Source organism: Misgurnus anguillicaudatus, chromosome 22 (assembly GCF_027580225.2).
Source record: "Misgurnus anguillicaudatus chromosome 22, ASM2758022v2, whole genome shotgun sequence".
Taxonomy (NCBI): Eukaryota; Metazoa; Chordata; class Actinopteri; order Cypriniformes; family Cobitidae; genus Misgurnus; species Misgurnus anguillicaudatus.
In genome coordinates, this window is record NC_073358.2 from 29,142,229 (window position 1) to 29,164,298 (window position 22,070).

At 37.8% G+C, this 22,070-nt stretch overlaps 2 protein-coding genes across 3 annotated transcripts in view; one reads left to right on the forward strand and one right to left on the reverse strand.

Moving 5' to 3' along the window:
• Positions 1-388: 388 nt before the first annotated feature.
• On the reverse strand, positions 389-5,474 carry yipf6 (Yip1 domain family, member 6). The gene is made up of 7 exons (XM_055199672.2): positions 5,320-5,474; positions 4,364-4,492; positions 4,096-4,174; positions 3,930-3,972; positions 3,721-3,846; positions 3,068-3,225; positions 389-1,458 (listed from the first exon to the last, which is right to left on the reverse strand). Exons 1-7 carry the CDS (start codon positions 5,350-5,352, stop codon positions 1,337-1,339), a joined length of 690 nt encoding a protein of 229 aa, XP_055055647.1. The 5' UTR covers positions 5,353-5,474; the 3' UTR covers positions 389-1,336.
• A 1,150-nt stretch (positions 5,475-6,624) lies between these two features.
• Positions 6,625-22,070, forward strand: part of ophn1 (oligophrenin 1) — a 47,169-nt gene continuing 31,723 nt past the window's right edge. The window contains exons 1-8 of one of the 2 annotated variants that reach the window (XM_073861139.1): positions 6,625-7,183; positions 12,522-12,616; positions 12,877-12,939; positions 15,317-15,388; positions 17,034-17,135; positions 19,906-20,016; positions 20,234-20,338; positions 20,798-20,930. In XM_073861139.1, coding sequence (XP_073717240.1) covers positions 7,030-7,183; positions 12,522-12,616; positions 12,877-12,939; positions 15,317-15,388; positions 17,034-17,135; positions 19,906-20,016; positions 20,234-20,338; positions 20,798-20,930 — 835 coding nt within the window. In that variant the 5' untranslated portion in view covers positions 6,625-7,029. The remainder of the gene's footprint in view (positions 7,184-12,521; positions 12,617-12,876; positions 12,940-15,316; positions 15,389-17,033; positions 17,136-19,905; positions 20,017-20,233; positions 20,339-20,797; positions 20,931-22,070) is intronic. The other variant, XM_073861140.1, reaches the window with a different exon arrangement.

A 22,070-nucleotide genomic window follows, 5' to 3' on the forward strand; every position in this document is an offset into this window, starting at 1 on the left:
TCTTCTATCAGCTTGAATCAGTTGGCCCATTCTCCTCTGACCTCTAGCATCAACAAGGAATTTTCGCCCACAGGACTGCCACATACTGGATGTTTTCCATTTTCACACCATTCTTAGTAAATCCTAGAAAGTATTATTATCCCACAATTATTAATTATCTTTTAATTAATTATTCCACAATCATTAGTTATGATCTCATTGTTATTTCTTTTGTTTTATGGGTTGAACTTGTGTTCTGTATATGAAACCTTCTGACTAGAAGTGACAATAAGCAAGTCAATGAAACTGACACAAGGATATGAATAAAAATGTGTTTCCAGGTATTACTGAGCCAAAATACTGCTTAACTACACACAAAGGTCAAAAGAAAACATCGAGGACTCTTGCATGCACTCACATTATTTAATCATTGTCACACATACGCAACTGAATTACATCTTGTGGTTCTTGTTGGTTTTTGGACCAATAATCGAAACTATCACATAGAGAGAGTGTCTGTGTTTCACTGTATGTATGACATGTTAGATGTTAGAGGAATCTATTTAAAATGGTTTAAAATGACAGATGCCTTTATTTAAATGAAAAGAAACAAACCCAAAGTTCAACCCAAGACTACATTTTAATGTATTTTCCATGTAAAAAAAAAGAAAAACAACAGTACGCCCCTTTCTGTACAGTATCACTTAGAAAGTTGCTTTATTTCATGTAGATCATCCACCAGAGGTCAGAACACCGAAATAAGATTAATGAAACCCAAACATAAGACCTAAGAAAAATAAAAATTAACCATCTCGAGGTCTGCAGATTTGTGTAGTGCTGTGTGGGGAATCATCTGTTAGTAAACACTTCACTGAATGTGCAGTCAGACAAGAGCTTAATAATTCCCCAGAAAGATTTTACAGCTCTTAACACAACCAACAGATCTGCACTGTTCAATCAGACTGATGCACTGATGTCCATCCTCACACATTCCTATAATGTAGACAGACGCACACATCCAGATTCAAATATTTACACACATATACAATAACACAAGGGGTAAGCTTCTGTAGTCTGATGAGACTGACGTAGGCTGCTGTTAAATTAGTAGCGCTGAATAATTAAGAGTCCTTCACTTCTCTTCTTATCTCTCACTCATCTGAATGAGAGATGGGTGGAGTTACATTCAAAACCCAAACTCTCCTCTGTTTGTCCCTTTGCATGTCTCCATCAAAGTGCTCCGCCTCTTTTTGGTTTAGGCCAATCTTTGGCCAGCTCCCAGGCGGTCTAGTATACTGGTTGTCTTTAAGAATGGGAATGAGTTTAAGTCTGTTGTGCTGTGTAGGGTATACGTATGCTAATTGGAAGGTGAAAATGTCAAGATCATCCAGCCAATCACAAAGTAAAATAGGAAAACGGGATACACGACCAGAGCTTTCCTATTGGGCGGTTGACTGTCTACAAGAAATGCTGTGGAGGCTGTGGATGAAACATACAAACAAAAAAATTGACTTAGTTTCGGAAATGGAAACATACTACAGAATACTATTGTTTACATATAAAGAGAGAGAGGTCAAACCTTACTAAAACTGTCTGATAATTGTCTAAAATTTAGTGATGACAGATAACAAAATAAAAGACAGCGAGAGCGAGAGAGAGAGAGATTGAGAGAGAGAGAAAGAAAGAAAGAGAGAGAGGGGGAGAGAGAGAGAGAGCAAGACTTTATTTCCACCTAGTGGTGACCACATGTAGTGCCTAAGAAGCTTGCTGGTTGAGAATTAGAATTTATTTAATCTAAATGTAGGTTTTATACATTACTGTGCAAACGTGGCCACCGTGCTACCATTATAGAAAATACAGGAAATGTGTATGTAGTATTAAAAACAGAATAAAAGTATAAGCAGAAGTGTCAAGTATTTAGGGAAAATCCCTTTCCACTTAAGCAATAGCAGGAAACAGCAGGATCTCTTAAACCTAAATGAAATTAAATCCTAATTTCTAATTCTAATCGAATGACTTTAAGACTTCATTCAGTCTCCTCAAATAGGCTCAAGATGTGTTTCGTGCCAAGAGAGGTCACACTAAATACTGACTGATGCCTGAAGAAGACATTTAGATCTGATAATTGTTAATTTTGTGTACATATTTCCTGTATTTTCTGTTTGTATTTAAGAAAAAATTGTGAAAAATAAATAGGTGATTCTCGTGTAATTAGACTTATGAGGTGTCATGAAACATTTTGATAACAAAAGTAAATGCAAAGTAAGAGGATCAAAATAAGAAGCATACAGAAACAAACATCTCTTCATGTACTATTTTGCACATGATTTCAAATGACATCATACAAACCAATTTTGTTGTTTTTTCCACATTTAAGGGAGAAAAATTTCATTACTGCAACGTGTCCATGACTGGATTTGGGTTTTTTGACGTGGAAATATTTATAATTAAAAAATCTAAAAAATAAAAAGCTTCAGTGCATGTAACATGTAAAGAAAGTAACATGTGCTATGTGGTGATCATTGGTAAATGTAGAGACAATAATAAGAAATATAAATGTGTCCAAGACCAATTTTCTCATCCTCTGATTCCAATCATTGTTTAAGCCCTCAAGGAACAAACATTTTCAAAAATAAAAAAAGTTTGAAGTGACAATTGATGGTTGATTCTCTCCAGATAAAAGTTGAAATTTTGTTTGTCATAGTACCTAGACAACTTTTTATTTCTCATTACCGAAACATAAGTTTGTAAATGCATTTATTTAATGTAATATCATGTTGCGGTAATGATAATTTTTGTACATTTTGTAAATAATTCTATAGGAAATTTTTTTAAATCCTCTATAAATAATGGTTCAGACCTTAATCTTATATGTGCAAAAAAAAAAAAATTGGCTTTAAGGGCTTTTTAAAAATCTGATGCTGGACACCTAAATCTGGATTTCGTGAGAATCACCCAAATATGGATGGACATTAAAACTTTGCTAAAACAACAAACCTGGTGATGGTGGCCCAAGTCCATATTCAAGGAAAAATGGCCTTTGTTAAATTGTTAATTGCTAATAAAAATGAGTTTGATTGGTCCTTACCAAAAGTTGACCAGCCGAATGAAGCAGTGACAACTATGAGACGGACAGCAAAACTGACGACACCTGAGCCACCCAGAAGAACAATGCGGCAAACTATCATGGCCACGGTGAGAGGCAGAATACAGTACCCCAACACACAGAGACTCTGGAAAAATGATCTAGACAACAAAAATATAAATAAGACATAATAAGATGCAGGACAACATTAATTGATCTGTTATAGACCTGTTTAGTTTGTAATCCTAAAAGCAACAAAAGAATTTACTAGTTTGTTTAGTCATATGCTCCCTTAGAAATTTTCTAATGGATTTTTAAAGAAGAGGTTTTCGATTCGTGATTAATATAGTTTTGTGACTAAAGATTACATGAAAAAATTTTCAACTTTTTTACAACATTGTAATTATTTACCAGCATATCTTTAATGTGAAAGCCAATGCCTACTTTGTAAACATATATTTAACAAGTCGCTAAATTAGGTGCTTAATAAACTGAATGTGGTGTAGTCTTATATTGCATTTTTTAACTGAACAGTTTTACAATTCAAGTTTGAGGTATGACTGTGTGCAAATTAGGTTGTTGAACAAAATGTGAAAGCCTGCAACATAATTTATTCATCACAGGACCATTTTTATTGAATTTGACTGTTTACTCACATTGTTCCTCCCAGGAGTTTAGAATTGAGGGTGATTATTACAGAACCAAACCAAATGATGACAAAGACTTCTGCAAACTGCGGCCTGCCATCTTCCTCGCTGTCAACTGACCCACCCTGGAGCATTCTAGAAATAACACAAAAAACTCATTATTAACAACAAACATTACCATTAGGACGGTCAGTAATAAATTAAACATCGATACTCACAAAGCCAGAGTGACACAAAGTAAGAGAGGTCCCCACAAATCCCCTAAAAAGCAGAAAACACATTAGATTAGCTTAAACATAACATGTGAATTCATTAGCATTCATAACTGATATGCGATGATAAATAGGTCACAATTTATATGTAATCTGTGATTGATGAACTTACAGTCCCTGAGCAGCGCAGAACTTTTCTTGGGGTACATCACATGGACAAACTTCTGTCCAACGGCTCTCAAATCCCTCAGCTGAGACCCACAAAGCAAAGACAAAGTAAAACTTTTATTCTTCATGCTGGTCACACTTTGAGGTCGTTCACAATGACAGTGATTACTCGGTTTAAGAAAAGGTATGGTTATAGGCCAGTGGCAGTTATCTTATAGTGTAAACATTAGCTAATTAAACTGTCTGGCAGGACCGTTTACAGTTATACTTACAATTGTGTCTTTGACGGGCTCATCCAGTGTTGAGGGGTCATTGTTAGTGTCCCGTGAGCCCACTGGCACAGATATGTCCCCCTCTACTGGGATGTCCTCTGAGATTGAAATGTCAGACAAACCTGCAAACTGTGACATGATAACATGGATGTTTAAATCAGTTATGGCAAATCTGCACCCCAAAACATTTAGCTGCAGTTCACATTCATCTACATCAATAGGAGTCCTACACAACAGATGGCAGGAAGGTGTTTCTGACCAGAGGTTCACCCTGACTGACCTGCTGTTCGTTTCGATTATGTGCACGAGACTTTGAGGGCTAAAATGATATGTTTGATATCCAGGAAGATTCTGATTTCCAAGTAAATATATTGCCACGCAGTAAAAGGTCACATGAGAACAGTTTTCCTACTCATTCTAGTAAGTTAACCATGATTGATATGTTACAGTAGAATACATTGTGAAGGGCTATCGTGTATAGCTTCTGTAAAATACACTTTAAAAACTATAAAAATGCGCTTAAAGCCTTCCATCGAGTAACTTTATACACTACAAATCACAGCATTTAATAAACTTATGAGAGCGAGACAGGGAGAGAAAGAGCGACATTGCCGCTGTTCCACTGTGTTTACATAGTGTGGTAATCGCACTGCACTGTCAGGAACACAATACGTGTTTCCAAAACTTGCGATGTGAACACCTCGGGTGAAAACCTTGTTTAAGGTTTAAAGTTAAATGTTTGAGAAAATGTTCGGACGAGGTGAGAACAACCATCTGTCTTTACATGTATTTTCAGCTACACCAGCAGAGTTTACTGACAGATGTGTTTATTCTTAAGCTTTTAACCAACAACCCAAGATTTTTACACATATAGACAAAAAGACAAACACGACGAGAAAGCTGACAGCGTGTTTGAAAGATGTTTAAATGTTTTATAAGCGTGTTTTAGCTCTTACCAAAGGCTTGTTGGAATCGTCTACTTCCGCCATCTTTACACGGATACAGATACGTCATCAGACATTCGACGTCAAAAACGCCAACATGCCACTAAGCAGATATTAGCCTTGTTCGACTTCATGCGGCGCCGGTAGAACTGACAGGCGGATGACGTTAAAGTGACGCGAGAGCGAGACGAAATTACACTTCGTATGATTTCTCGAACCGTTCTCGCGGTATTTAACGTCATCCGGCTGTCGGTCCTTGCGGCGCTGCATGAAGTCGAACTAGCCTAATATTACCGTAATTTTAAAAGAACAGTGCATACTACTACTACTACTACTACTACTACTACTACTACTAAATAATAATAATAATAGTTATAATAATAATAATAATAATAATAATAATAATAATAATAATAATGAGCAACATGTTGTTATTATAAAAATGTTGTAACAAAATTACAAATTAAGAAGAGCATCAGATCTTAAATTTATAACCAATCCAGCTGCATTATTTGATGTATATATTGTGATTGGTTAAGTTTACATATTCATAGCCAGTAACTAAGTGTAAAGATTTAAAGGTTTATTAGTTCATCAATATATACCCTGTTATGTTCTATGTTTTAACTGCACTTGGACATTATTATAATTTTGAATGACACACACCTATATAAAACTGATCTTAAAAGAGGAAGTTAGCAGTGATTGTAAAGATAATTTTGAACACTGTCAGTTTAAGACATAAAAAGTGTGAATCATAGAAATAGAAAAAGCGGACGATAGAATGGCAAGAACCGTGAAAGAGAGTTACAAAAAAGGCGTGGTTTAGTGGCCCGGACGTTTTTTAGATCAGACAGTTTACAGGTCTAAATATTATCGTTCGTGTTATAAATATTAATATAGTATATATTAAATTCGATTTCTAATAAAATGCTTTACAATCATAACATGGTTGTAACAAAAACTAACAAAACCAAGGTTACAAATAAACGTCTTTGCCACGTGGTACCTGTTACTTTTCTCCGCGCTGCTCAAATTGGTCTAATCACAGTCACTTGTGATTGTTTGATAAGTCCTTTTTATTTATTATTTGTAAATGTTGGTGGGGCATATCTGCATTTGCATGTCAGGTTAATATATTGTTTACAATTAATACATTTAAACGATTATCCTCTTAAGGTTGTGACATGACTGCAATAAGAAGAGGACAACCTTAGATTTTAATGCAGCTCAATAGAAGATTTGTCTTTTCGAGCCGCAATGCGCCCCCTAGAGGAAGAGAACCTCCTGGCCCTTACAGAACAACAACAGCTAGTAACGTTTGCCGCCCAATAATGTGGGAGTACTCAAAATTATGTGGCCCTGCCCACGTTTGCCAATCCCTCCGCTTCCACAACAAGGAAAAGTATAGAAACAAAAATACTTTCTTTCTTATAGTCGCTACTTTTCATATCTTTACTTTGTCACTTCTCACAATCTGCTGCTGAAATAGTAGCTATAGCAACGTCGCGTGCACACGGAGACATTCACCACTAGGGCGCTGGATTCTTTTTTGCAACGGCACATCGTCCAATGTGTGAAATATGGGGAACTTTATCGAAACTGTTTGATCGCATTCGACTTGATACATATAACTGAGGGATCAAAATACAACCCTGTCGTGGTTTTTGTAACTCGCCGATAACAAAAGGCCGGTCATCTTCATTGATCCGAGGGGTCAGAATGGGGCATCCTCCGCTGGAGTTCAGCGACTGTTACTCCGATAGTCCTGATTTCAGAGAGAGATTAAAATGCTACGAAAACGAGATGGAAAGGACCAGCAAGTTCCTAAAAGATGTCATCAAGGACGGCAACAATGTGATCAACACGCTTAAAGGTAAAACTGATCTTTTATAGCCCAGTGAAGATCTTCGCTGGGGGATGTGGATGGAGGTCTACGCCTTTGCAAATACGAGCAGAGAAACGACATTTAGGAGATGACTGTGTTTTGACCAAGGAAGTACTTGGTACTTGCTGTATTGCTCATAAGCTTTCACTTGCAGGGCAGATGATGGTTTTAAAGTGGATTATACGGGTTTGAAAGGGGAGGGAGAGATCTGACAGATGGTGCGTATCTGTTGGATGACCCCCCTCTCTGAGAAGCTGGCAAGCTCTTATATAAGTCAGGGGCGGGCTTGTCAAACCTTGATTTATTTATAGTACACACATCTTTTATTTTCCATATTAGCAGTATGGTATTGAACAGGACAGTTTAAAATAGTTTGATTGCATCAAGCAGATAGTTAAAGGTGAAGAGAGGGCCGGTACTTCAGACACTATAGTCTGCTGGGATGCAAGTTCTGCTGTCTGGCTGTCACTGTTGTATTGATCTTATAGAATTGAAGACACTATAACACCCATAAAACCCATTTAAGATGGTGCCAGAGAAAGAGGGGGTAGCTCACAGTAAATCATGAGTCACACATTTATATAAAGCAGCAAACAGAGGTATAATGACTATGTTTGTCGTCCTTTTGCAATTTGGCTTTACTCTTGAGTGTTATGAGGAAACACAATAGAAATTGAGGGTTACCAAGATGACAGTTCTGCTCGAGCATCATTGTTCCTCCGTGCAAATCTTAACCACTTAACCACAGAGCACTGCATTGTCATTGCGGCGGACAGTGTACTTTAAATACCTTTGAACGTAAGCATCTACTTGATGCTGAGAAGGTGAGCTCAAGGGAACAATATTATAGTAATTCTAGAAAAAAGATAGTAATTATAGTAGGATAACTCCCAGAGCACTTAGTTTGTCCTCACTATCATTTCCTGACTGCTAAAACGAGTTTCCGCTGACTGGCGGTCAGTTTTGTCATTTACATTTTGCTGCATACATTGAATATAGCATTGGTCCTCTGTCAGCTATAATTTGATGATTCAGCTCAATTCTATCTCCCACTTTAAGGCTCATCATGCTTCCTTCCCTAATTTCAGAGGAAGTCGTACCAAGACAATTTTTCTAAGAAACACTGGAAAGATAACCGCTTCTAATTTCACAGACCACAGGCCACGCTCCATACCTCAGAGTGCATTCCCAAAAGCGGAATGCAGTGCCATTAGGACAGATTTTCTTACGGATTGGTGTGGAGCATGTGTTGAGACTGGCTGTAATTTGATGACTGCAGTCTGCAATAAGATACTTCCATTAGTGCCACACTTCAGTCCGGTAAAGCACGCAGCGATGTCTGGCAAAGTCACCTTATAGGGGTCACAGTCTGCAATGTCTTATTTCATCCTATGGATTCTCTCCAGTAAGCTGCTGTTTTTGAACAGGTTTCAAAGTCACATGACCTGACTCAGTAGTTTTCATATGCCAGCTTCCTGTGGTTATGTTGTTTTGCACGTTTGTGAGGAATATCGTTGGTGCGTGTGGATATGAAACCTTACTCAGGAAGTTGAGAATTTCCTTTTCTGTAACGATGAGGAACCTCTTTAAAAAATGTATTGCTACTGTTGTGACTAAACAGTGGATTTTAATGAGACTTTCAGAGTCACAAAAGCCTTTTTATTATTCCGTTATTTTGTTGCTGAAATATTACATTTTTTAAGTAACATGAAGCTGCTGTACATAAACATTCAAATACATAAATAAATCAAGTTTCCAAATCTGTGTGTAAGATCCACTAATCTCAACACGTTTTTCTGGCACCTCCTGTCACATTTTAATAAAGAAAATCTGCAAATGTGCACCAACTGGTTCGTCAGTCAAGTCTTTTTCTTTTCTACCCGGATGTGGTAGTTTTGGTTTAGTAGTTGTAACCTGCATGCTGTGACTCATACTTAAACATAGCATTATGGATACCACCTTGCATTTGTGTACACCTGCTACGTCAGTTACTTCCTATGTTCGGCAGAATAAAATCGCTCATTTGCCACTCGTTGCAGTTGTGTATGTGTGGGTTGAACAGGGCGAGTTTTGTGATCTGGTTTAGAGTGTAGTCGGTCATGCCAGCTCCTCATGCTTTAGACAAACCAACTCTTTGTGCCCTTTGCATCAGAGGGGCAGAATTATTTAAGCCATGTCTGCTTCCGTTAGCACCACTCACTTTAGAGAGCAGACAGGCCTATGCCACAGATCTCTGTCAGAGAGAGGTACAGCGACAAATGACCTTCATCACGTGGCCATTGATCATTAGGGTTAAAATGTGTCAAAGAAAGTTTTTCTTGTATGAAAATATTTGTATGTACTTAATCTTGTACATTTTTAAAGGATTAGTCCATTTTCTTAAAAGAAAAATCCAGATAATTTACTCACCACCATGTCATCCAAAATGTTGGTGTCTTTCTTTGTTTATTTGAGAAGAAATTATGTTTTTTGAGGAAAACATTGCAGGATTTTTCTCATTTTAATGGACTTTAATAGAGCCCAACATTTAATACTTAACTCAAAACTTAACAGTTTTTTTCAACGGAGTTTCAAAGGACTATAAACAATCCCAAACGAGGCATAAGGGTCTTATCTAGCGAAACGATTGTCATTTTTAACAAGAAAAATGGGAAATTGCACTTTTGAGCCACAAATTGTCGTCTAGGTCCTGTCCTGTGTGACCTAACGTAAATGCGTGGTGACGTAGGGAGATCACGTGTTACATATATAAAACGCACATTTGCGGACCATTTTAAACAATAAACTGCCACAAAGACATTAATTAGTATCAGTTGACATACAACAACGTAGAAACGGTCCTTTTTCTCAACACTTGTAAACAACACTGGGGCGGAACTTTCACGTTCGTCCTCTGTGACCTCTTGACGTCATGACGTATTGCGTGGGGTCACGCTGGTGCATGACGACCGGATCTAGGCGAGAATTTGTGCTTTAGAGGTGGATGTTTTTTGTTTTTCTTGTCAAGAATGACGGTCGTTTTGCTAGATGGGACCCTTGTGCCTCATTTGGGATTGTTTATAGTCCTTTGAAACTCCGTTGAAAAAAACTGTTAAGTGTTGAGTTAAGTATTAAATGTTAAGCTCTATTAAAGTCCATTAAAATGAGAAAAATCCTGGAATGTTTTCCTCAAAAAACATAATTTCTTCTCGACTGGACAAGGAGGGACATCAACATTTTGGATGACATGGTGGTGAGTAAATTATCTTGATTTTTCTTTTAAGAAAATGGACTAATCCTTTAATGCTTTTTGCTTTTTTCACAATCTTTATTTATTTATTTATTCAGTGTGCAGTTATTTTTAGAATCATGCAGTGATAAAAATCATATGTAACCGAGTGTGTAAAAACCCTAGAGTAATTTTACTTACGATTTATGGTTTTCTACATAAAATTATTTTACATAACGTAAATAATATACTGTGAAAATGTAACCTTCATTTCTTTAATATTGACTCTCTATGGCCATGTCAAAAATGTGTGGTATTAAAGGGAATTGTATTCAAGCAGGAAACAGGAGAACCATTGACTTCCATAGTAGGAGAACAAAATACTATGCAAGTCAACGGTGCAAAACGGTTTGGTTACAACATTGCTCAAAATATAATTCTTTGTGTTCAGCATAACAAAGAAATTTATACAGGTTTGCATTTGCAACAATGTGAGGGTGAGTAAATGATGACAGAGAAGGGGTGTAACAATACACTAAGCTAACGGTTCGGTCTGTATCTCGATGCTGGGTTCACGATACGATGCACATCACAGTATTTTGAGCAAATTAAAAAATGTAATTCATAATATTAACAATTTCAGTTACTTTTTATACAACTTAATAAAGAATTGTAACATTTTAAGGCTTAACTCAACATTCATTTGTACCGTGAAATATCGTACTGTGAGCTATCGTTACATCCCTATGACAGAGTATGACTGTGACATCACAGTCGAGATGTACGCCTCAACATTAAATTACACATTAAATCGTTCACCTGCGCAGTCAGATCTTAATGATTAATTGTAAACAAACTTGGCTTGCTGTCCTCGAAGGGAGCTCTGCAGCTGAGCTCTGAACCTTCAGAGAGAGCGAACCTGAGACCAGGGCTCGAGCCCCAAGTTCAACCCCCCCCTTGCAAACAGAACTGCACAGAGGGAAAAAAAGAGCAGTGAAGGTGGAGATGGGGAGGAGGAGGGATGCTGGAAAAATTGCAGCTGGACCGGGGGGCCTGAAGGCTGCCTTATATAAGCCCATAATGATGATTGACAGGCCTGAATGTTTAGGCTCCTCTCAAACCTATGTTTAGAACTACAATTAAATTATTTACAAAGCCGTTAAAATGCTAAAAACAAAGTTGTGACTGCTGAGTTACCGCTACATGCTAATTAATGCTATATGCTAGCGTTTAAGCTGAAGATCTACTATTGACTTTACAGTTACGTTTTGAAGGTCCATACTGAAAAAACACAAACTTACCACTCAGAAACATCTATTAACAATCTCCAAACAATTAGTTGTTCCTCAAAATCTGCATTTTCGTTGTATGACAAGATGTACAGCTAACAAGCCAAAGAACCCAGAAATACGTTTTTATAAGCTGTCAAGTCTTAAAACCCAGCCTTTAAGGAGAAAAAAGTGGATCGCCGACTGTGTTTCCCGCTAGTGGGGGCAGTTCTACTAATAGTAGTACTATGAAAAGTTGCCTGTTTTCCACTTTTGTGTCTTTAAACGCTCGTTTTTTTGGACTCGACAGCTTATAAAAAAAAATCTGTTTTTTTTTTTGGCTTGTTAGCTGTACACCCTGTCACACAGCAGCTTTTAGGCATTGTTATGTTTTTTGTTATAAGCCAAAAATGACAACGAGGCGGCCTCTCCCAATAAAAAAGTCAATGGAGACGGATGGATTGTTTCCCCCCCCAGTGGTCGTGGTTTTCAGGTTATGACACGTTGCGCTCTGTCTCTATACCGGTAGTTGTACAGTGTTTTGGATAAACATTGTGTGTTTAATGACGCAGGGGCCTGGTCTGGCACTGAATTTGTATAGATTCTGAGACATAAATCCATCCTCACCGATCTCCAAATATTTGATATCACTCCGTATTTGTCTGAGGTTCAGTAATTAATGGTTGCATTTAAAGCTTGTTTGTGCTTGAATTTCCTGGATATGGTTCTGCAAACCATGAGTCTATAGAGGGTTTTACGGGGTTCAGTTTTGTCTTGGATCAGTTACTGGTTTCCTTGTTGTGAAGACTAACATCTGATTGTTCTTTTTTTGTTTTTGGTGTTGTTTCAGAATACTCACTAGCTGTGCAGAAGTTCTCTTTGACCCTTCAGTCATTCCAGTTTGATTTCATCGGTGACACTCTGACAGATGATGAGATGAACATTGCTGAGTCTGAATCTCATTGATCTAAACGTCATCAGGTATTAACCTGATCGGAGTTTTGCACGTTTGACAGTTTAAGACACGATTGCTGCTTTATTGCCGTCTTTATTTCACTGTGTGTGCAGGCATACATGCGTTGGTGTTTGAATGTGCTCGAGTGTTTGAAACTTTGTCTTTTGGCAGGAGCTTTGCATACTTGTCCATGCATTTGCATTTTCTTGGCTTGTATTTGTGGTTCATGTGACCATTTTTTATCTTCACAGCTGAATCTTTTCGTGAGTTTGCCGGTTTGCTGCAGGACGTGGAAGAAGGACGAATGATGCTGGTTGGTGAAATCCAGTTCTTCCTTATCAAAAAACAACCGTCAATCGTAATCTAATATGCAGATAACTCTTAATTTTCTCAAATATATCAACCATTAACAGTCCGCAAGATTAAACTCCCCAGGCTGTGGACAAGTAAAACATGTTTTAGTTCACTTAATTAAGACGTTTATGTCGTAAAACCCAGTTATGGGATTTATTAGCTCACAAATTTGAGTGTAAGCTTATAATATAGTTTTTTTTTAAAGCACAGACCTGATAAACACCCTTAAAGGCGGAGTCCATGATGTTTGAAAGCCAATGTTGATATTTGAAATCACCTAAACAAACACGCCCCTACCCCAATAGAATCTGGACCTTCTGTTGATAGACCCGCCCCACACATACGCAACCCGGCATTTGATTTGATTTGATTGGCTCTTAGTGTGTTTTGGTAGTCGGCCCGTCTCCTTTCCAAACCGTTTTTCAAACATCGTGGACTCCGCCTTTAAATTCCCTTGAAATTGTTTCTAGGTAGTATCATTTAATGTACAAAGCATTCCTGTACAACTGGAAACTCCACATTCAGAAAATAATTCATTCTTTTTTCCTTTAGATTGCAAATTATGTTAAAGTAATGATATTTTGAAATGAATAGTCATGCACACTCAAATGGTTCTCTTGTATATTGTTTTATATAGGACTCTGTAGTACATAATGTCTTTTTTTACAGTACATTATTCATGTACGTATGTTCCTGTAGCTTAGAGGTGACCAACCCTGTTCTTGGAGATCTACCCTCCTGCATATTTTAGTTTCAACCCAGCTTCAACACACCTGACTCTAATTTGTAGGTAGCACTGAAATGCTTGTTTGCCAGGTTCAGGTGTGTTTGATTTGGGGTTGGAGCTGAACTCTGCAGGACAGTAGATCTCCAGGAACAGGGTTGGTCACCACTCCTGTAGCTCAACTGGCAAAGCATTGAGTTTAGCAGCGCGAAGGCCACAAGTTCGATTCCCACGGAACACACATACTGTGTAATAGATTGAATGAAAGTCGCTTTGGATAAATGTGTGTGCCAAATGCATAGATGTAAATGTATTTACTACTTACCAGTCCTGAACCTAAATCTAACCCATGAGGTGCATATAGTTAGTTGTCAGTATTTTTTATTGGGTAAGCACACAGTAAGTGCATGTCCCATACAAGTACCACCTACCCATAATGGTTTATTCACCTAATCCCATGTAGTTTTGTGTGTTATGCTGTATGTGTTATATTGTATGTGTTTATCTTTGTAAGATGCCAAAGACACATTTTAGACTATCATCATCTCTGTCTATCTATATTTTAATCAAGTGAAGTGCATGACCAGAATAAAACAAATACCTGCTATGTTATCACCTGAGAGGTCAGTGCAAAATGGGTAAAGTTCTGTTTCATAATGCAATTTGCTTTAAAGGGATACTCCACTTTTTTTGAAAATATGCCCATTTTCTCAGCATATAGGACAATCCATTGAATGTGATTAGACCATTAGCATCGCACTTAAAAAATAACCAAAGAGTTTGAATATTTTTCCTATCTAAAACTTGACTCTTCTGTAGTTACATCGTGTACTAAGACAGACAGAAAATTAAAAGTTGTGATTTTCTAGGCAGATATGGCTAGAACTATACTCTCATTCTGGCGTATAATAATCAAGGACTTTGCTGCTGTTACATGGCTGCAGGAGGCGCAATAATTTAAAAGAAAGTAACTTTCAATGACGGGACTATTTTCGGGCAGTGTGTAATAATATCACTACGCCTATTGCAGCCATGTTACAGCAGCAAAATCCTTGATTATTACGCCAGAATAAGAGTATAGTTCCTTACCATATCTGCCTAGAAAATTGCAACTTTTTATTTTCTGTCAGTCTTGGTACATGTGAAGTTTTAAATAGGATCCAAACTCTTTGGTTATTTTATTAGGCGCTATGCTAATGATCCAATCAGATTCAATGGACCGTGCCAAGCCATGCCAAAAGTGGCACCGCCAGACCCGGAGATCGGCCGAATAAACTCCAAAACGACAAAAATCAAACGTTCACTCTAGGGGAGCTGGAAATGAGCATATCTTCAAAAAAAGTGGAGTGTCTTTTTAAACCAATCTTTATTTCAGACTTTACCTTCACAATCCATGCATTTACCCGTTAAAGTGTCTGACTCGGTCTTGTATTCTGGCCCCTTCTGTTATGTCACCCAGCAGGATGCCAAACGGCCGTATGCTTCATCGTGACAGCTCATGACCTCTTACCCCCATGTGTTGAATAAAAGCAGGGGCAAGATTTTCTATTGCAGAGATACACTATGATACACATATCTCAATTTGTGTCTCACTTTTCTGTTTCACTTGCAGGTCCAGAATGCATGTGACTTGCTTATCAAACCTCTGGAAAAGTTTAGGAAAGATCAGATTGGAGTCACAAAAGTAGGTTACACACACACATGTCAGCATAAGTGATTTACAAGGGGCAATTCCATAGATGCAATGCATTTTATGCTGTACAAACTGTATATTTTATTCCCCTAACCTACCCCAGTCCCTAACCCCAATGTCACAAAAACCTGTTAGCAGGTCTTTAATCTATGAAAAACTACCATTCAGGTTGTTTTTTAAGCCATTCAGTTTCGTCGTAAACAATGTTTATAGCATAGTAAACATGTCATTATACACTATTCATGTCCCCATGAACCACATATGCCAACACACACACACACACACACACACACACACACACACACACACACACACACACACACACACACGCACAATAAAGTGAGTTATAACATTATGACCAGTTGATGTTTTAGTATGTGTAAAGTACACACACATCACATGAGTACATCTGGAAGCCACAAGATAAAAACGTCTCCCTTATGTTTCAAAACATTATTGACCTGATCACAATTTTTAATAAAATTCCTTTTTCATAGAGCAATAGCATAGAGCTATAAGTTTTATGTGGATAACAGATGTGGCCCAGATATTTTGATATTGGAAAAAAGTGAAATGTTTTAAAATCATAAATTATCTCTGGATTTGGATTGCTGACTCGGTTGCCTGAGTAAATGTGAGCAGTGTCTGAGATGTTGTTAAGATCGCATATAAAACTCTAGAGGAGATATGTAACTTAACTACAGTTTTTTTTGTCTTACATAACCTATTTGCAATCTAGAAACAGTTGAGAAGTAAAGATATATACGAGATCTGCTTTTTGGGGGCATGTGTGAAAACTCTCATTTCCTTAACTACTTCCTGTCTGACTAAGAGCAAAGTTTACAACACACCATAGTACCTGCTGTAAAGAAAAAAATCTTGCTTATGGCATTGTTAATTGTCTCTAGACATGCCAGGAAATTAGCTTTTTAATATTTGTTTGTAGTTCATTTCTATCTAAAACAAGCCTATGAGTATGCACTTACTGTATACGTGAGCTATGCATATGACAGCACAAATACAAATGAAAAAAGAACCAAATGTTGTTTTAAATAACACTTCACTAAACATAAAGAATTGCGATAATATCATGTTATGACCCAGATATCATTATAACACTGTATCGCATTTGCCAGGTTTCTGTAGGATTTTCACACAACCACAAATACATGCACACTGAAATAATAGTGTGATAAAAGCGAGCAATAATAGTTTTATTTGTGGTGTGGAATGTGCATTTATTTAAGATTTTAATTTGACATTATTGGAGCATCCATAGAAAAACTTTGAATAATTTGACAGAGAATAAGGAAGAAGTACAAGGTTATCATGGTTATTGAAGGAAATAATGACACATGGAAAGTTTCAAAATTCCAAATACTTTTATTTTGTTGGAGTCTCTCCACTTCAACATGCTTCAGTTAACATTACTGGCCTTTCAGTTCCATTTCAGCAGCTTTGTGGCCAAAGATTGTTGGTTGTAAGGAATCAGTTACACTTCTGAAAACATTTATATGGCCTGTTTTTATTAAGAATTGTTTTAGCCAACAAGAAAGTTTTTAGGTTCACCTCAACCCTATTCTGATTGCTGACGGCTCTTTTAAATCAGTGAATGTTGTATGTGTGTGTGTTTCAGGACAAAAGGAAGAAGTTTGAGAAGGAGAGTGAGAAGTATTACTCTCAGCTGGACAAACATGTGAATATATCCTCCAAAAAAAAAGAGACGCAGCTACATGAGGCAGAGATAAAGCCAAACAGATTATCAAGAGCACTGTAATTCATTACAGAAACAGTCTGTTTGGTCACTCTTGACTGAAATGATTTCCTTTAAAACTATTAAGATTGAATTTTAATCTAACAGCTTATAGTTCGATACTAAAGTGCCCATTTTATGACTGCTTTTCCACAAGTTAAATAGGTGTATGAGTTCCATAAAACATGTTTCAAAAGTTGTTTGCTCGAAATGAGGAAAAGATTGTTACCCATCTCTAGTAGCCTCTGTTTCAGTGCATTTCAGATTGTGCCGTTTTGAGGTGGTCATTACATATTTATGAGCTGCTGCTCCTTTGGTCACGCCCTACCTGTGCATTCAGACCGCCACCGGCGAGAGCGTCAATAAAAGCTCTGGCTGCCCTGACAACGACGCTAAAGAAAAGTTGTAGTGGACGCTCTGACACTCGAATGCATTCTCTGAACTCCTCTCAGGCGGAGGTTTCCGCCTTCCGATTGGTTGCCGGTGAACATTTCCGCCTTCCGATTGGTTGCCGCCGAACCGCGTCATATCTCATTACCATAAAGTTGAGCTGATTACAACTCTCCTCGACGCTCACGCTGTACATGACGCGCCGCGCCGCTGCTCGCCGGAGCTCGCTGCCGGCTCTCATTGAAAACGAATTACTTCCGGCCACTTTGACGCTCTCGCCGGTGGCGGTCTGAATGCACAGTACTACTAACGTCATGTGCGCATGCGCATGGTATTGCGAGCAGTACAGACCGTATTATTTTTTTTTATATAGTATATTATTATTAACGGTTTATGTATTGCAAACAGACAAATCAAGCAAAAAAGTATCACTAATAAGTACATTCCAGGAGAAGAAACTCATGACACACAATGATTCCAGAGTCAATTGTAATGTAGCAGTATCAACAATACACTTGTTTTGCTCGGACAACGATAACCTATTCCTGTTATAAAACATTTTCAAACACATTATTCTCGCAAATTACAGAAATTAAGAGCCGACGGGGGATGTATACTGCTTCTGGACAGCATGCTAATTGCTAGAAGCTAGCGGGAGGTCCGCCGTATTCTTGGGAAAGTGATAGACTTGGGGGTACGTTAGGCTCAGCGGAAAAGCCGGGTCGGTAAGGCCCGGTTAGTTTGGTAAAACACTTTTAGTTTGGCAAAACACTATTACTTAGTAAGTTCATGTAGAATTGTAAAATAATTAGTTAACTTTTTCTTTTAACTTTCGAAAAGTATGGTAGCTGGTCAGTGGCTTTGCAGGAGAAACCATGCTGCAAACTAACTAGCATATCGTTAGCCACCTCGTCGTTCTCAATGGCAAATGACTGCTAAAACAAACACAAAAGTTCACCCCCTCGACGTGCACCAATTCGTGGGCGGGATGACGTCAGTTTTTTAACTCTGCTAACAATCTATAATCTATATAGCCTACTGTCTACAAACATTAGAAATATTAACATTACTATACATCATTTAAAAGGTATAACTTACGGGTTTAGCATCAGTGTATGGTCTCTGTTTTGAGATACAGATGCTCTAGCATTATAAAAGTAGTATTTTGTGACAGAAGTCCAGATGACAACATGCAGAGTATAAATGTGACTTCTTACCTTTGGGTTTATATAACGATCGCAAATCGAATCCAGTCTGTTTCAGATGTGTGAATAATCCATGAAAGTCCCATAAAATACATCCAATGACCATTTTTGTCCACAAATGCGTATAATCCGTGAAATATAGATATATAGTCTGTTGTTTACATCAGATTTCGCATGAACGTCTTGTAGTAGCATACAATATACAATCTGAGGACTATTTACTCCGTAACTGTATATGAGATTACACTTTAGGTTCCAGTAAACACATAAACATGCGTTAAAACTTTGTTTTTAAAAGTATAATACATAATATCCAAATAGCGCTGTTATTTCCGTGAGACATGATAACAGTATGGAGGATATTAGCGAAGTGACTGCCCTCTAGCTACCTGGTGGGTGGAGACCTGCGAGTGGGGTGGTGGGCGGGAAAATTCAAACGGAATGTGACGGCAAAGCTAGTTACGTCACAACGGAGCTGATTTTGAAACCGTGCAATCTGAGACTCAAGGCGGATGACATTCAGAAACCTGTATCTCACTCAAAACAGCATGGATGGATTTTTTTCCAAGCTTGTATGCGTGTGGAAGCACCAGAGACAAAAAATAAAACCTCAAAATCCAGAAAAAAGTGAGTTTTTTATAATATGGGCACTTTAATTTGTAGGATTGGGAAGAAAAAATTTCCCAGCCAGCAAACATAGGAACTCATTTAAAGGTGTGATGTGGGTTTTTTTAGCGGCAAACGCGAGTGTCACGGCACTCCACTGACATACATAAAAGTATTTAGAGTGAATATGAATGTAAGAATGCAAAAATGTAGACGTTTAATAAAATTTTATTTGTTGTTTTTAGTTGTTGTTTTTTTGTTTTATTTTTTGCTCACTACATTTTGCTACAATTTCTACACTTCCATATTATTTTAGTATTAGATAATAACCCTTACATTTTTTTTAAATTGTATAAAAGTAGGTGTAGGTGTCCAAACCTTTGACTGGTGTTGTAAATACAAAACACGTCTCAATATTAAGCGTTTTTGTGTGAATATACAATTCTGTGCAAAAGTCTTAGGCCACCATGCTACCATTAGATTTGTTGTTTTTGCAATTGTATAGTAATCATGATGGTGTCCTTATGTATGTTCGTTCGTTTGTGTGTGTACAGGCAGATGAACAGCTAGATAAGGAGCGTCAGGCATTTTATGAGTCATCTGTTGAATATGTCTACCAGATCCAACAGGTTGAAGACAGGAAGAAGTTTGATGTTGTGGAGCCTGTACGTATGAACTTCCTTTTCCCTAAGCCTGCACAGTTTTGTTTCAGTATACTATAATATGTGTGTTGAAGTAACAGATGGTTTATTGTGTAAACAAGGAGGGACGTACAGGTGCACGGATGAAAACACGAAAGTAGCAAACATACATATACAAACGTTGACAGAAATAATGCACAAGTTTTGATTAAAGAGGGGTGTGTCCATCTGTGATTGACAGGTATTAGCGTTTCTGCAGAGCATCCTTACTCTGAACAATCTGACAGTGGAGATGACACAGGACTTTCTACCTTATAAACAGGAGCTCCAGCTCAGCCTACAGAACGTGAGAACTTAACCAATCAATATTCACCCATCAATTCTGCATTAACCTGACCCTGTCAAGGTTTTGCTCTTTTGCTTTGTTAAATTAAATTACGTCACACACCATTACAGTTCGATTCAATATCAGAAAATGGACAACATTCTGTTACTATAAATCGATAGCAATTAATTCTGCCATAATGATTTTATGTAACAAAGGTTTATTGTAATGGCTCCTACTTATTTCTTTCTTTTTAAAGTTACTTCCCATTTAGCAATTATTAGGAAGGACAATGTAGTACAGACAAAAGTGACGAAAGGACAAATGGAAATTAGATTAGAAAAGTGCTTTAAGCCAGGATTTAAAATTGGGTTTGCATGCATTGTGTGGGAGCACTGCCCACAAATTTTATGACCCCAGCATGGTTCCCCTTGTATTTGTACTTATTGATTGATTGATTGATTGGTTTTGTTGTTGTAGACTCGTAACCACTTTGAAAGCACCAGAGAGGAAATGGAAGAGCTTATGAAGAAGATGAAACAATCATCGCAGATGTGTATTAGACATGGCCAGCAGTCGACTATAGAAGGATACCTCTATGTTCAAGAGAAATGTGAGTGCTTTCTCACTTCTCCAACCCAGTGCTTGTTGATTACAAAAGACATCATTTTGAGTTAAAGGGCCCATATTATGCAAAATCCATCTTTGGACATCGTCAAATCGAATCCAGTCGGTTTCAGATGTGTGAATAATCCATGAAAGTCCCATAAAATACATCCAATGAACATTTTTGTCCACAAATGCGTATAATCCGTGAAATAGATATATAGTCTGTTGTTTACATCAGATTTCGCATGAACGTCTTGTAGTAGCATATAATATACAATCTGAATACTGTGAGTGGGGTGGTGGGTGGGAAAATTAAAATGGAATGTGACAACAAGGCTAGTTACGTCACAACGGAGCTGATTTTGAAACCGTGCAATCTGAGACTCAAGGCGGATGACATTCAGAAACCTGTATCTCACTCAAAACAGCATGGATGGATTATTTTCCAAGTTTGTATGCGTGTGGGAGCATCAGAGACACAAATGAACACCCCAAAACCCAGAAAAAATGAGTTTTTCATAATATGGGCACTTTAATCCTCATTATATCAAAGCAATGTCATTGGACATGCTGTTTTGATTCTTTTGTTAATGTGACGTCACACAAACAAAGCTCCACCCATGGCCACTGACTGACTGGTTAACTTTACCCGAAAGCTTTTCTTAATGTGTTTGTTAGCACATTTTAGCTAAAGATACTATTGTCCCAGATTGTATTCGCAGGAAACCGTTCTACTTTTAACCAAAAGCATTTAAAGGTACACATGCTCTTTGACATGCTTTAACAAATCTGTGGGGATTTATTTTGAGCTCAAACTTCACAGACACATTCTAGGCACACCTGAGACTTGTATTAAAAATCTTGTAAAAAATAATATTGGCCCTTTAATATTAAATATAACTTCTTTGGGGCCAGTCACACCAAAAGCGTTTATGGCAGTTGCAGGCGCCTTTTTTGAATGATATTCTATGGGCAGGGAGCGTTTGCGCACTGTTTATGCGCGCAGAGCGCCTTGCGTTTTTTTGCCGCCTGCCGCGCACGCGTTTTTGAAGGAGCGCTGAGAGCGTTGAAGCGCCCGATGTCATTCGCGTCTTTCCATTTTCCAATCGAATGAGGGGAGAGGCGGGCCTTACGTTGTGGTGAG

What these genes read in the sequence shown, in the direction of transcription:
- yipf6 (XM_055199672.2), bottom strand. Translation starts at nt 5,352, where the DNA reads ATGGCGGAAGTAGACGATTCCAACAAGCCTTTG. An exon ending in TTCTGCGCTGCTCAGGGACT is followed by an intron (nt 3,973 to 4,095) that starts GTAAGTTCATCA and finishes TCTGCTTTTTAG; the next exon opens with GGGATTTGTGGGGACCTCTC. An exon ending in AAACTCCTGGGAGGAACAAT is followed by an intron (nt 3,226 to 3,720) that starts GTGAGTAAACAG and finishes TTTGTTGTCTAG; the next exon opens with ATCATTTTTCCAGAGTCTCT.